The 15757-nt window shown below is 37.3% G+C and overlaps 2 protein-coding genes across 2 annotated transcripts; one reads left to right on the forward strand and one right to left on the reverse strand.

The window, feature by feature from the left end:
* Positions 1 to 4434: 4434 nt before the first annotated feature.
* On the forward strand, positions 4435 to 7776 carry LOC114523459 (isopenicillin N epimerase-like). Its single transcript, XM_028544384.1, has 5 exons — positions 4435 to 4728; positions 5375 to 5676; positions 6242 to 6570; positions 6850 to 7222; positions 7534 to 7776. Exons 1-5 carry the CDS (start codon positions 4536 to 4538, stop codon positions 7708 to 7710), a joined length of 1374 nt encoding a protein of 457 aa, XP_028400185.1. The 5' UTR covers positions 4435 to 4535; the 3' UTR covers positions 7711 to 7776.
* A 624-nt stretch (positions 7777 to 8400) lies between these two features.
* LOC114523433 (putative ammonium transporter 3) lies at positions 8401 to 14564 on the reverse strand. Its single transcript, XM_028544349.1, has 6 exons — positions 14496 to 14564; positions 13100 to 13742; positions 11130 to 11382; positions 10619 to 10678; positions 10280 to 10356; positions 8401 to 9990 (listed from the first exon to the last, which is right to left on the reverse strand). The coding sequence occupies exons 2-6, from the start codon at positions 13620 to 13622 to the stop codon at positions 9290 to 9292; spliced, it is 1614 nt and encodes a 537-aa protein (XP_028400150.1). The 5' UTR covers positions 13623 to 13742; positions 14496 to 14564; the 3' UTR covers positions 8401 to 9289.
* Between the last annotated feature and the right edge of the window lie 1193 nt (positions 14565 to 15757).

The raw sequence follows: 15757 nt of genomic DNA on the forward strand, positions 1-15757 counted from the left end.
TATTTAGATTCGTGGAAGGGGGGTTGTATATTCATATATTCATATATTCGTCTTATTCCCGACTGATTTCTTTTTTGCGCTATTGTTCCTATGGTATATAAACATGAATATATATATATATATATATATATATATATATATATATATATATATATATATATATATATATATATATATATATATATATGAATAATTATATATACCCCGCCCCCAATTAAGCGATCTAGCAGCGAAAGACCCCTCCTGACCAAGTGTGTATGTAACGCGCAAAGTTACACGTTCTATCTATAAGAGACCTATCTCTCAGAGATCTTACCTTTTTGATAAATTTTTTGTCGGGAAAGCTTATATGAAATACTTTTCTTTGCACGGTGTTCTATAATTGTGAGAGTCGTATATTTATTACCTTCGTCGGACAAAGCGTTGTTGGCAAATTAGTAAACGCCCCCGCCTTAATCGGAATGTCTTTGAAAGTATCTCGCTAACCAGGAGGGTTTTGACTTAGCAATAGACTAAATTAATGCAGATGGGCGGGGTTATATATGGGTGGCAAAAATTACCCTTACTGAAGGTTTTTTAAACTTTAATTATCGTAAAATTACTGTTAAGTTTAGCCACGCACAGTCCCGCTCAACTCGATCTGTCTCCATGTCAACAATAACCGAAAATGGCAGTAACAATCCTCTCGGAAAAGACACTTTAGCACATTTAATTTAACACTACGTGCATCCTAAATGGCGATCGACACACAAACTGCCGCATTAGTTTCAGTTTCAGGATTGGGCATCCACCCACAATATCCAGATATTTAAATTTGTCACAAAGCCCAAACATGATCTTATAGAGCCTAGTGTTACACAACCTATGAATTATATGTGATTCTTATATAGGTGCGGACCGTGCGGTGTATTTTAAATGTGATGCATAGGTTCATTCGTAGGCACATGACTTGAAATAAATGCATGCCTCCCGCCAGGGAAACAAGTGTAAAATTGTCGCCCGCATATTGTACGTCATAAAAAATAAAACAGCCGATGAAGCCGAGAACTAAAAAAGAGCACTCCTCAAGCTGGTCAAAAGGATTCAGAAAACACTCTGACTCTTTTAAAGCCACATAGGCTTTGCATGTTGATTGCGAAGTGTTTTTATGAAATGAAATTGTTGTGCTAAATGAATGCTTTTATTCCTATAGTATAACAATGCACTTAATGTACACTCCCTTGGGAAAAAGTGAGTTTCTTTTCCCTCGAATCTCAATGTTTTGGTGTGAAAGGAGTGTTTATCTTCTGACACCAAGCTTAAGAATCGAGGAAATGACACAGGAACACTGGTATTGTGTACAGCTATTATATATCATGTTTTTCAAATGCTGCACTACAATGATGTTCGATTCAGCATAACACTTAGTCGGTGCTTTTCTACATTTTTTTGTGTTTAGTTAACACTGCAAGATTTAGAACCAGTTTATACCTTGCATTTTGTTGCGTCACTGAACATTAATAAAATTCAATTAATAGATATAATATATAATAGTGATTGATATAGTTAGTATAGGATGATAACGCTTGACGTATAAACTTGCTCTAACAGTGATTCAATTTAACACTGATTTAATGACCCAAGCTTCTTTGTTTTATTTGCGAGAGTAAGACAAGCCAGACTACCAGTTTTATGTGGGGGAAGGGGTTTAGGGAATGAAGTCTCAAATATCCAAGTTGTAAACTAATACTCTAATAAATTAGTCTCAAAAAAACTCACGCCACACCTTTATTTCGTCTAAACTGATTCTGAACGCTTGCCCTGTACCGATACCAGGGACTGAACAGGGATCGCGAGTCCCTGTAACGTTGACCTGACCAGGGGGACGAACCGGGCGATAACGCACAATGAACAGTCCCTAACCTGACCAAGGAGCGATAACGCACAATGGGCATTCCCTAACTTGTCCAAGGGGCGATAACGCACAACGAACAGTCCCTAACCGTTAACAAAAACTCAATAAAAGCTTGTGCAATTTCCCATCTACCCATATAACGAATTAAATGCTAAAGTTGAGCAATGTTTGGGAGGGTGGGTGTAAATTTTCGAGAGCTCTGAGTATAACGAAGAGCTATGAAAAGTGATTGCCTATTACCATTTGTCGCACCTAGGGTATATTGGTTTTTAAAATCACGAGGCTCTTTGCCTTATTCGCCAGGTAGCACGTCCTCAGCATGCATTGGCCCTGTGACTAACGGAAATTATCTTTGACCCATGAGATCATCAAGTCGAGGATGCAATGACAATGACAATACTTTGGCGAAATTTACCTTGAAGTCAACGCACACGATCAGGTTTTCCCTGCCAACACCTTCGGTGCGTCGTCCTAATGAACTTATATTTATATGCATAAAAAATTTCTTTAATGACCCATCATTTTTCTTTGTTTTATTTGCGAGAGTAAGACAAGCCACGATGGATTAGAGTTCGATGTCAAGATTTTGATAATTGATTTTGAAATTAATATAGCTAGCTTCATAGTATATACCCTCAATAAAGCTACAGCCAGCAATGCGTCCCTTGTAAAAAATAATTCCGAGTGAACAATTTATCATAGAAATAGTAGACATAGAATGCGTACTTATACGAATACGTGTCCCAAATTTTTTCATATACGCCATCTTTGGAGAAAAAATTTTATAAGGGAAGAGGTACCAGTACGCATTCTATGTCTATTATTTCTTTAATGCATGCACCCTTTCAGTTTGGCAATGCAATTACTGTGTGATATTACGCAGATTTTTTTATGATACGTGTAAAAAGCCGGAAAGAACTGTCAGCTATAAAGGCCTTGACAATAACGGAACAACAGTCAACTGCACAACAGCAGATATCGCTGTAAAAAATAGATCTATTTATTATCGATCCTTAACTCAAGTACAGCTGGTTCCCCTGGTATCAGATCGCATGCACATGCAATTTAAAAGTAACACCAGGCAGATTGGATGTTTTCATTAAATGCATAATATAAAAGAGATTTAAATTATCTGGATATGTACGATATAGTTTTGAATGATATTTTAATGTAAATAATGCGTCTTACTCGTTAAATACGTCACCTGAAGCAAAGAGGCAACGTCACCGTTTCCCGTGCGTTTATATATTTTTAGTTTAGCTACGTAGACAAGAGTAAAATGGCGATTTGTTGGACCACGCACTTGTCGCGGAAACATCCCTAATGTTTATCAAAGAGTATCCATATTGCAACGTATTAGGTCAGAGTCACTTTCAAGAGGGTAGCTTTACGTAACAGTACAAGCTGTGAAAATTAATAATGAGCTTTTAGCCGCCCTCATATCAGATTTTTAAGGCATATATCATACATTTTGGATGAAGTTATTAAAATCTACTCTGTACTAAATTATCACATTAACTTAACAAATAATATACTAATGATAAATATTATTGTTCTTAGCATTTTGTTCTAAAGATAGGTATTCAAAGTACTTGTGTACTTGCCGATAAAGTTCGGTTTGAACTGTCTTACTGTGTTTAGAGTCTCAAATATAGCGATCAAAGCATACTTATTACTTAACTTGTAGGTCCCTCGTTAGTGCCCCAATCTTTAAAAAAATGTATCTCTCATTATCTATAGTGTAGCTATATATACCTTGCCATATTTGAAACAAACATTTTTTGAACGAATGTGTTTTTTGAAGTTTAAAGAACACTAGAAGTACATTCCTCAATAATAAATTATTATTTTCATACTATTCTAGTTACTGCATAAAAGCGCAGTTATATATATATATATATAATAGTAATACCAGGAAACTAATTTGTGGCAAATAGATATATTATTACGTACGCATTGGCTGATTTTTTGAAAACAAAAGAGCTATATTTGATCACAAGTTGACAAAATTCTTAATTCTATGTACATCTTCTCTCGATATGTGATGCTCGCTTTAATGACACTATTCGTCACTGTGACTTTCATGCCGAAAGCTTCTCAGTGTGGTTTCGTAGGAATGCGCAGCGTTAAATTTGATGACGCACACCTTTGCGGTTTATGAAGAGGTCACTCTGTTAGGACGCACATTAATCCATACGGGGTTCGTACATTGATGGAGCCGCCTTTGCTTCATGATCAACACAGAGAACATATATATATATATATATATATATAATATATTATATATATATATATATATATATATATATATATATTTATCAATGAATGTTCTCCGGATTTAAAATTGTTTTTTAAATCCGGAACATTCATTGATAAACAAATATGCCTGGATTACAAAAATTTTTAAACATACATATATATATAATATATATATATATATATATATATTATATATATTATATATAATATATATAGCATAATTATGCAACAACGTAATGAAACAACTCGTGCGTGTGCGTGTGCTAATTAAAGCTCTTAGAAAAGCCTTTCCGCGCATATTTTGACGTAACCATCCGTACCCTTGAGTGTATAAATTTCAGCTCAGCATTGAGGTCGGGCACAATCGAAGAGAAGTAACAAAATGGCAAGCAAAATGGCAAGTTCATCGAGAGCGTTCAAGGATTCTCCAAGTTTAAAAGTGGTGAAAAAACTGTGCAACCGAGGTATCGTCAGTCCGGAGTTCTTGAGAAATTTCAAAGAAAGGTTTGGAGCAGTAAAGGCTGTTGTAAACAGCAAACGTGCGCACAGGGCAAATGACGAAGAGTATTGGTTGGGTAAGAGGATAATGTGTATAAACTATTATTAATATATCTTAATGCAGCAAAATGATGTGCATTGCCTGCAACCTCACACTTACAGTATTTTAATTAAGCTGCATTCAGTTTAAATGGGAATATATTCACACAAGTCAAGTATGTTTAACCAAATTGTGTCGCATCGGTAAATCTAACTTTATAAGTCAGCGTATATGTTGTTGATTATTTTGCATTCATGCATTGCTTTATGATGACATGGATCAATAAAATTTCCTGCACAAAAGAGAAGCTCTCACATTGCATGCATGCTCTCAGATATTCAGCTCTTTCCCCCGAAAACCAAGTATATAATCCGGCACTGCAGGCATATTTTTGAAATTTATTCAGTGCGGAGTCGGTGCTTTTTAATCAAATGTAACATTACAAACTAAAGAAATTATACTCCCCCTTGAAGTGATTTGAGGGTCTTACACGTTTTAAAAAAGCTTATTAAGATACAATCAGTTTTTTTATCTTTGGTTCTTAATGATTTTTTTTATGTAAAGAATATATGGTACGTACACCAGGGATATTCATGCACCGAGTCTGATTTTCACTCTCGTGTGCTCAGGGTGTAAATTTTGACCTTTTTTAAAGCTCTAACAGTTTTTGATTTCATTCTCAGGCATTCGTAACATGTTCGCTTATGATGAGACAGACGCGAACGACGCCATTCCAATCAACGCCGCAAACTTCGCCCCAACTTTTAACGACGTGCAGCTGCTGATGAATCAGTATAATCTTGAGTTGAACGAGGATATTTCCATCCAGAATCGTGTTGAAGTTCTTAGTTTGGTAATCGACTCAGCGCGTGATCTGATCGCAACACAACTTGGAGTTACCTCGCAGGAAGTTGCTCTCATGCGAAACGGAACCGAGGCTAACAACAATATCAACAATGGTCAAATACTGAAACCAACTGACGAGGTATGATACATGTTGGAGGTTATCACTGAGCTTGTTTGTCAGTTATTTGTGCTTTTTACTATAGGGGGAATAATATTCATCTCTGAAACTAAAGAACCATGAAACGGTGTCTCAGTCGTGTCATTGCGCGGCCTGAATGGGTGGGAAAGTAGAGAATCCCTTAAGTTCCGAATTCATCGAATTCACTGGAAATAGCCTTAATGAATCAAAAATGAAAATCACTATCTAATTTTCGATGGTGCAAATGCATACCGATGTCCCGACAATGTAGATGGCCACCATACTCGTCTTTTCCGTGTTTCTATATTAGATTATAGCTGGGAGAAATCAGTTTACTTTTAGGCAAGCATTAAAGCAGTATCTCAAGCTCAGATAGCGGATGAAAGACCATTTACGAAATTCCTGCTGCTTGTTTTAGTCCTGCTTTGCCATATTCATTGAATTTCAGTTTCTATATCTCTATATGTCTATGTGTCAAAAGGAAGCCTAGTTTCTCGTTGAATATCTTTATATTTCATTGCTTTTATATATTTATTTTTGCCAATAATTATTGTATTTTTGATAGGTTGTCCTTTGGGAGCAAAATCATCCTACAAATGGGCGTGCCTGGTTCATCCGTCAGGCTCAACGACCATTCGTGATTCACAACATACCATCCGATTTCAATGGGGCGTCAACAGACGCCGAAATCGTAGCTGAGTTCATGAAGCTGGTTAACGAGAACACAAAGTTTGTTACATTTTCCCATCTCTCCAACGTTGGTGGCCGTCTGTTGCCGGCGGAATCAATTTGCAAAGCTGTCCATGCTCAATACCCAGACTGTCATGTGCATGTCGATGGCGCGCAGACATGGGGCTGCATGGACTTGAATTTAGTTCAGATGGATTGTGACAGGTATGACGTCCAGAAGCTTTTTGAATACCCGCGAAGAAGTTTTTTCCTATTAAAAGCATTAACCACCCACGAGATAACGTTGCTTGTGCCGCCAACACCAGTCAACAAAAGTCAAAAAATGATAATCAATTGGCCTCTTCTTCGCGACCTTAATTATTTAAATACCACAGTCCTTCTTTTCATATGCGCGACTTGATGAACTGTATGGAAAGTGTAATAATTTCGAACGTAAATTAAAGAATTTTCCAATAGATTAATGAACAACCTGTTATTTTTTAGTTATTCAGCATCATGCCACAAGTGGTTCTTGGGTCCCAAAGAAACTGGAATGCTTTACATGAAGTCGGCTCGTATTCCAAACTTTATCCCAAACACCTATGGTTACGACATGAAGATTATCGCCCCCGAGGAGCTTTACGTAGATGCCCGCAGATTCGAAACCCTTGGTCAGCGTGCAGACCCCAGTGTGATGTGCATGCTGAACACTGCCGAGATTATGGGAGAAATTGGGTTCCAGGCAATTGAAGACCGGGTCCGCTATCTGGGCACATTGGTATACGATGGTTTCAAAAATTTTCCAAATTTCCCCATGACAACACCAGCAAATTTATCTCAACGCATTGGTGTGATTATTGCAGGGGTGGACCCTGATGTAAGTTGAAATATTAAACACATATTTAAGTTGTTTTAGGTCGAATTATAATTGACTAATATTAGGAGCAAGTCCATGCATGGACAACTGCAATGAAAAATAGTCTTGTGTTTTTAACTTTTTGACCACATGCATAATGGCTGATATTAGATGTTCTCTCTCGCGGAAATCAGACGTTAGAAAGTCAGCAAAATTGTTTTGTTTGGTTATCAATTTGATTTTGAATGCAATTCGAACTATATTTTCAGGACAGTATCTTTTGTATAAAGATAATTTTATAATTCTAATTTGATATTTACTTTCTCTTTCAGTGGGGCGCGGACCTCTATAATTATTTGTACCAAACTCATAGAATCGCGGTGGCCAGTACAAGTGGTATACGCATCTCACCTACAATTTGCAACACGCCAGAACAGATGCAATTACTGTTGGATGCTGTAGCAGAATACATTCAACTGAGTCCACCTCCAAGCCCACCAGCCAACTAATGCATTATTCAGAGGATGAACTAAATGTAGTTGAAGTAGCCTTTTGAATCGTATATAACTTGAAATACGTGCTACTATAATTGGGTCAATAAAAAGTTGGAATATTCTTGAAATAAAAATTAAATTCCATAAATACATTATGCATCTCGTATTTTTCACTGTTTTCTTTTGATGGTATCCCTACATATTGGGCAAGGATGCAAGCTAGATATAAGGCAATTAATCATTTCATTCCCTTTAGCTAAATTTGCCTTTAGAATGTCAAACATTACATCCCACTATATGCTAGTTAATTGCTTTGTAAATATAAATTCATCGAAAGGTTATTTCTTATTCCATCAAGGTTGCGAAATCCCATTCGCATTTTTTCCGAAGCTGAACAAGAATTCAGTACTACGAAAAGAAATAAAATATCCATAGAATATAAAACAATCGTGTCCTAGAAATTACCAGGACATAAGCAAAATTGTCCTTGAAATACCCAGAACAAAAATGACCTTTCAAATATCCAGGTCGTCATAATGAGAATGTCCTTGAGACATGGGGCAGTCTAGTGGTAAAGAGAACGGTTTCAATTTCACTCATTTCATCACCAAATATCATTATATCGTATGATTAATGAGGTCTATTAAATACCAACCCCTGAGCTGTACTTGCCTTCGCATTAATACCCATACCAATACACTGAATTCTGAGATGTTTGTTATGTTATGTTCAGTTCTCTGCCCAACTTATAATATACAATAAATATATACAGAATCTAGGTATCAATAACATCATATTTGTAAATTTCGTAAACTGTATAGCTAATAAATGACCACGAACAACCGTCCAACTCTCACCCATGCCAAAACGACATAAATATAATGTTAAGTCTTAAGAGAAATTGTTTACTCGATCTCGTTGAATAGTCTAGAATTGTCACCGTATGCCCATAAAGATTTGATTTCATTCGATTTCGATGTTTCCGATTCCATAAGTGGCAGTGTCGATTTGTGGTTGTAACTGCATGCGAAGGTCTCTCGGCTCAAGTCTGGAATCCAACGTAATTTGACATAAATAATTGATTTTTTCTATGTTTGGGAATTAAAATGCATAGGTAGTAAAACAATAGTTGGCTAACTGCGTCCGGTTGCAAAGAAATTGTAAAATGATAATGTGACAGGTTCGCGGCAAATTTGAATTTGAGGGAGTCAGTTTTTCACTCACCTTGTAGTAATTTGCTACTACTTTATATATAATGATTTGTGCCGGTTTGAAAAGACTTGAGAAGATTTGTGCCGGCATTGCATTTTGCAAAGCTTTTGACTGCGTAAAGTTTTCATACTATCTGAGGTATTCTTTCAGAAAGAAAGAATGTGAATATTACATACAGCAGAGAATTTGGAAATTCTTACTTCAAAAATTCAATTAAAGCCTCAATTTGTTCTTCCAAATTTGGAGTAGATAATTGCAGCTTGTTGGTGAGGTCATTTTTTCAAATCTTAAGAATATGTTTTGATTTACCGCCTTACTACAATCTTCTTTTGCAATCATCTGCAGTATAGTCAAGAAACATGCATTCTTTTTTGGATTCCATTTAGAAGCTGATGCTAAATCCCTGGTTAAACTGTTCGTTGGTTTCTTCATGATCATCGCAAGATGCAACGCTTGGATTTTGCTCCTCTGAAACACGTGAACGAGATCTAACAAATGCACCTTCTTTGCCTTCAGCTTCGTTCACTGTCTCACTAATGGTACTGCCCTGTTCAGCCATGCTCTGATTAGAAATACTTGAATTAGAATCTTCCGGGCCATTTTCCTGGACAGAATTTTGGACGGCCCAGTCTGTACGAGGTACCGCTCTAGATCCGTAAGCAGAACGACCCCGACATTCCTCCTGCAGTGCAATCCCGTGTTCGCACATATCGGACCCTTTCAACTCATCCTGCAGACTCATTCGCACTGGGATTAAGGCGTTGATGCTTGTTAGGAGAATCAGTGTGATGCATGCCGACCACAGACCACAAGAGACAGTGAGCGCAACTTGAGCGCCAAGTAGCATCCACCTTCCTTGGAAAAGCTTGGCTGGCCGAGAGGTGTAACTTCCCGATTCGTCTACTTCCAAGAATAATGCGACAGCAATTAAACTCCAGACCCCAGAGCAAAGATGCACCGGGACACAGCCGACTGGATCGTCAATATGGAGCCGTGCTAATATATTGGAACTCGCACAGGCAACTAGACCACCAACCAGCCCGACTACTAGCGCGAAGCTTGGTCTGGTTATGGCACACACAGCTGAAATACGTGAAAAAAATTGCGAATCTTGGAGAAAAAATTCCTTACTAACTTTACATGAAAGTTTAATTGGAAAGGCTGTCCTTCACTCCCACAAATATACTTTGGAGACGGGTATACATCAACTACTAAAGACTGACCCCCTTTTAAACAACAAGTTATTGGAAAAATATTGTTTCTCATGTTTGATAATAATAGATTCCGAGTTTAACTTACGTTGACCAATTCGTGCATGCTTATTAACTATATTCACTGTATAGTGCAGCGAGACTTTCTATATTTTTATTACCGGTTACACCGACAAGGCCACCCAGCAGACCAGTTACAAATATTTGGATATCCAGCTTATTCTTGTAAAATATGTAACTAAAAATGAAAATAAGTAACGTTCAAAATGCAAAAAACATGCGCCTGTGTCAGTGTACGAGGAGTATCCTAATGGAATTACTTAGGTCAATTGAGCAGCAAAATGATCTATATTCACACCATCATAGAGTATGCACTCCAGGAAATCGGACATGAATATAAGAATATAAAAAATAAATATAAAACGATATTCCTTTTTTTAATTTTTACCAATAGATGTTTCATCAATAGAAGATTTGGAAAACAAACATCTTACACCTACCTGTAAAACATACCAACGATTCCTCCACCAATTGATGCATTGATCGTACACACGGCCGATCTGTGAAGCAAAACAGTTAAACATAAAAATTTCCGCGTGTTTCACAGTCCATAAACGTATATTTCTAAAAAATCGTAACAGATGCATGAAAGGGTTTCTATATATAATGTTTGTAATTAATGTGAAAATGTATATCCCAGTTGTTAATGCAAGTTCTTTATGTTACAGATTTCCCCTACATGACAGCTATATGACATTTCCCTGGCATGACAGTATAAGCTAGTATATATAACCGGCTGTTTTCATTAAGTTTCAATATGTAGACTGGATGTTCGTATAGAAGAAACCTTGTTTCTTGATTTCAGTTGTTGCATGACAACCGGTAAAACTTGTATGCACTATATATTTCGGTTGTTGACTACAGGTACAACAATATGCAATATAATTATCAATAGTTTTTGCGGTTCAAAACCAACACTATATACAATATAGTCTCGTTTCTCAAACATACCTCGCCGCAAGTTTCCATTTCTCTCCACTAATACCAAATGTACTTCCACAGTTGAAGCCGAGCCATCCCCACCAAAGCATGAATGTGCCAAGCAGGACGTTTGTCGGCGAGGCCATTTGGCTCACGTTCTCGCGACGGCCATGAGAGTCTCTTTTAAAGATACCAGTTCTGGGCTTCAGAAATATCGTCGCCACCAGTCCACTGACGCCACCAACCACGTGAACTGCACTGCTACCAGCAATATCAATGGCACCTTAATGCGGAATCATTAATTTTATATCAAAGTATACAGGGGGCTATCAAAAAAAGTAGTCTCCCCCCCATAAAAAGTACTTGCTTCAATTGCTTGAATTATATGTGAAGAGGGCACTAACAAATCATGTCTGTTTGTCTATATGCAATCAGTTTTATATCTTTGGGAGTAAAACTTGTGATTTAGAGCAATAGAATGCGAGAAAAACTACACGAATTGTTTTCTAGACGCATTTTAGCAGATATTCAGTGAAAAAATAATTTTGCTGTATACTTAGCACCCAAAATTTTACATTATGTAATAGTACCCAAAAAGATAATTCATATAATTCAATACAAGTATTAGTTCATAGTATATAATTTCAACATCTCTTTTCATATTTTTAGTAAGAACAAAACATTTGTTGCCAGTTTCTAGTCCCCGAGCCGGTGTGAAGCACCGGGCGAGGGTACTAATTCAAAAAAGAAGCGGGACCGAGAAGCCACTCGCATTATATTTGACAAAAAAAAAACGGTACGCTGTCATATCAATATATATATAGCGTCAGGGAGCCGATATTATAGTATCGTCGTCATAGTAATATGGCACATGCAAACTTGTCAATCTTTTTTCATATCTGACACTTGAACGTCATTTTGCTGCCATGAAATTGATGAGAAACAACCTTATATGGATAGCCACTTAATTCCAGTTGATATGACACGTATGACAACTTCACAGTTGGCTGTTAGCGAATGAAAAATCATTTTTTTCTTAAACAAATAGCAATAGCGATGAGTAAGTATACTTTGATAACTCTGGGAATAACTAAACAAATACGAATTTGACAGCATCCTGTGAAAAATTATATTATAATGCAGAATATCAATATATCTCTTTCAATCATGATACACCTGCTCCCATACAACGAGCGACAGTTATGTCTGTGAGGAATATTATTGATTATATATCTATATGTATCTGCATTCATGCCGCCACGTTTCTTCTCATCAAAAGGAATTATAGCCTCATTTATGGATTGATAACATCCCGTTTTTCACACAGAAATAAGCAACTTTCTTAACTTAGAAATTCATTGAGCAAATTTAGGAGCAGACAAACAATGCAGTCTACCGACTATTTCGATCGCCTACAAATGGTTAGAAAAAGCCGAGGAAAAATTCAAACCATCATTTATGTATTAATTAAAAATCGATCATATATAGTACTATATCTCAATAATGTGACTGATATTGGCCCACCGCGAGTGCGGCGTCAATTTGTTTTTCACAGTTTGCCATTCCCGATACTGTACTAATTTGAAGAGATATACGTACATTTAATGACCTGAATATAATTAGATGTTATATATATATGGCTAAGTCTTGTCATCGGTTTTTAGAAATCGAAATTTACCGCTATCGAGGGTGCATTTACTAGCATAATGTGCACGTTTCCTCTCCCATGCAATAAAAGAGTCAATCTTTCAGGCCTTTCTACAGCACGTTAAATTTTTCATTTAACTATAAGTCAAACAACATCAACTCACTTAGCCTATACCTCACCAAGCGCTGCCCCAACTGAAGGTGATTTACAGGAAATATTATATTATTCATTTGAGCTAAAAAGACGTACATCCAAAACAGGTACTTTTTTGTCAAATGGAAGGGAGAGTGATGCAATAATTCAGGGAAATGCAATAATTTATTTCTATATGGAGAGAGGGCACGCTACTTACCAAGTTCTTTGAGCCATCCATTTTCCGCCCAGATCCAATGAGCGGGAAAGCAATAGGTCAGCGTGTTGAAGAAAGAAAATGCTGTATATGCTTTCAAATTCGTTCTTTCTGCCATAGCTCCAGAAACGATTGTTGTTGCGGTGGTGGCAAATGAGAGTTGAAAGAAATATCTGGAATAAACATAGCCCATACGCTCGTTATCTGTGGCTTCCGTGAGAAACATCCCCATTCCTGAAAAGGCGTTCGAACCTGACCCATCACCAAAACTCAAGGCGAAGCCGAACAGCCAGTACGCCAAGCCACCAAATATCACATCGACCGCATTCTTAACCATAATGTTCACTTCGTTCTTACGCGATACTAACCCTGATTCCAATAAGCCAAATCCAGATTGCATTGTGAATATTATGAAGGCGCTTGTTAATATCCATGTGGCGTCATCCGAGTTAACTTCTTCATTATCATCGGCAAAGAGCCGTTGCGGATTTCCCGGTGATATATTACTTGTCAGATTTGACTCCATGCAAACGCAACTTTGAATTGAAAATGAGATCACTACCGGCTCAATACGTTAACCTTTCCCCTGTATATACTGTTAATTCCCTGTTCGTTCACACCAGAAGAGTTTCATATACATCGGAGCCTATATACAACAACAAAATGCAATCAATGTAAGGGTTTAGATCATTAAATAATTAAGTTACCATGGCTATGTCCACGCAAAATTAATTATCTTTCGCCTTTTTTCCTCCTTCAAAACAATTTCAAAAAACAATTATGTTAAATAGATCAATAATTATGATCCATGCAACAACATCGTTGTGTCTTTAGAACTCTAATGCAGATCATTATTTTTCGGAGGTGAATTGATAAATAATATATAGATATAAAAAATTATCATTCAATCTGGACATTTGATTACATTTAGTATACTAATAATGAATGCTTATGAGTGTAATGGTAAGAATATTTTCATGAGGTGAAAGATGGAAGCGAATGTTCCATTTCCGAGTGAAATAATAATAGTAATTAATAATTAATAAAAGTGAAATTATAATAATAATTATCAATAATAATAATAATAATAATTATTATTATTATTATTATAATAATGTAAAAGCACCGTACTAGACCGTGCTAATAGTTTTTTCCATTGCGCGGTCAGTAAAATGGAAATTTTTATTTCATGCCACGTGATCAAAAACAACCATATAATATAATTAGGTGTTATTTAAATGTAATATGAAATTCATATCATATACAGTTCAGTTTGAATGTGCTCAGTTTCAGAAAAGCAATGTTCTTTTATGTACAGCAGCAAAAAAAACGCAAAAAACTCGCACAATCAGGGGGCCATTCCGCTCCTTTGATTGTTCGATAAGCCATTTGACCTTACCTCAACTGATTTGTAGGGTGATCGCACTGGTTTGCATCCCAAGGGGGTGAAATCAGCCATTTTTAAGACATCCTATCCTGACCATAGAAGAAGTGCTGTATGATTTAAACGGGGCAACGGTATTTTATAGCAAGATAGACCTCAAATGGGGGTTTCATCAAGTTGAACTCGCAGAGGATTCAAGGGACATTACAACGTTTGTGACCCACCGAGGGTTATATAGATATCGTCGGCTGATGTTCGGAATCACTTCAGCTTCAGAGAAGTACCAGAAGATAATCTCGGATGTTTTGGCAGGGTGCAATGGGGTGGCAAATATCGCGGATGATCTTATTGTTGATGGGGCTGATCTATCTGAGCATGATGCGAATCTGTATAAAATGCTAACACGTCTGCGAGAGAAAGGTATTACTGTAAATGGGGACAAATATCAGTTTAGACTTCCGGCGTTGACCTTTTTTGGCCACAAGCTCAGCGCTCAAGGGGCGACACCAAGCGAGGAGAAAGTTGCTGCTGTAGTCAATGCAAGACCATGCACCACAAAATGTTTCGGAGGTAAGATCGTTTGTGCATGCAGCTAGTACAATATTCGGCAAACTTTATCCCAGACTTTGCACAGATCGCAGAACCGTTCCGTCGTATACTAAGACAGGAACAGCCGTTTGTTTGAGGATCAGAGCAGCAGCAAGCGTTTGACAAGCTGAAAATGATGATGACTAGGGCTGAGGCCCTTGCTTATACTTTAGAAACGACTGCAAAACGAAGATCGTTGCGGATGCTGGACCAGAGAGAATTGGAGTTGTGTTGTTACAACTGCAAGGAGATCAGTGGAGAGTGGTGTCGTATGCTTCCAGGAACATTTCGGACGTAGAACGGCGATACGCCCAAACAGAGAAGAAAGCACTTGCACTTGTGTGGGCTTGCGAGCAGTTTAATGTATATGTGTATGGCTGTGAATTCGAACTGGAAACTCATAAGCCACTAGAGTGCATTTTCAACAAAACATCGAAACCCTCCGCAAGAATCGAGAGATGGCTATTACGCCTTCAGGGCCAGAACTTCAAGGTAGTTTACCGCCCTGGGAAGACGAACATTGCCGATGCTCTGTCTAGGATGAATCAGAAGAGTCGAAAAGACCGCAGCAGTTAGAAAGAGGACACCGTTCGTTTTATTGCTATGGAAGCGACACCTGTGGCCTTGACGACCAAAGCAATATAGAGAGAGCGTCAGAAATTGATGCCGGATTACAAAGCGTGTTATAG

The sequence above is a fragment of the Dendronephthya gigantea genome, unplaced genomic scaffold (genome assembly GCF_004324835.1).
Source record: "Dendronephthya gigantea isolate DGI-Jeju-01 unplaced genomic scaffold, DenGig_1.0 000027F, whole genome shotgun sequence".
NCBI classification, from domain to species: domain Eukaryota; kingdom Metazoa; phylum Cnidaria; class Anthozoa; order Malacalcyonacea; family Nephtheidae; genus Dendronephthya; species Dendronephthya gigantea.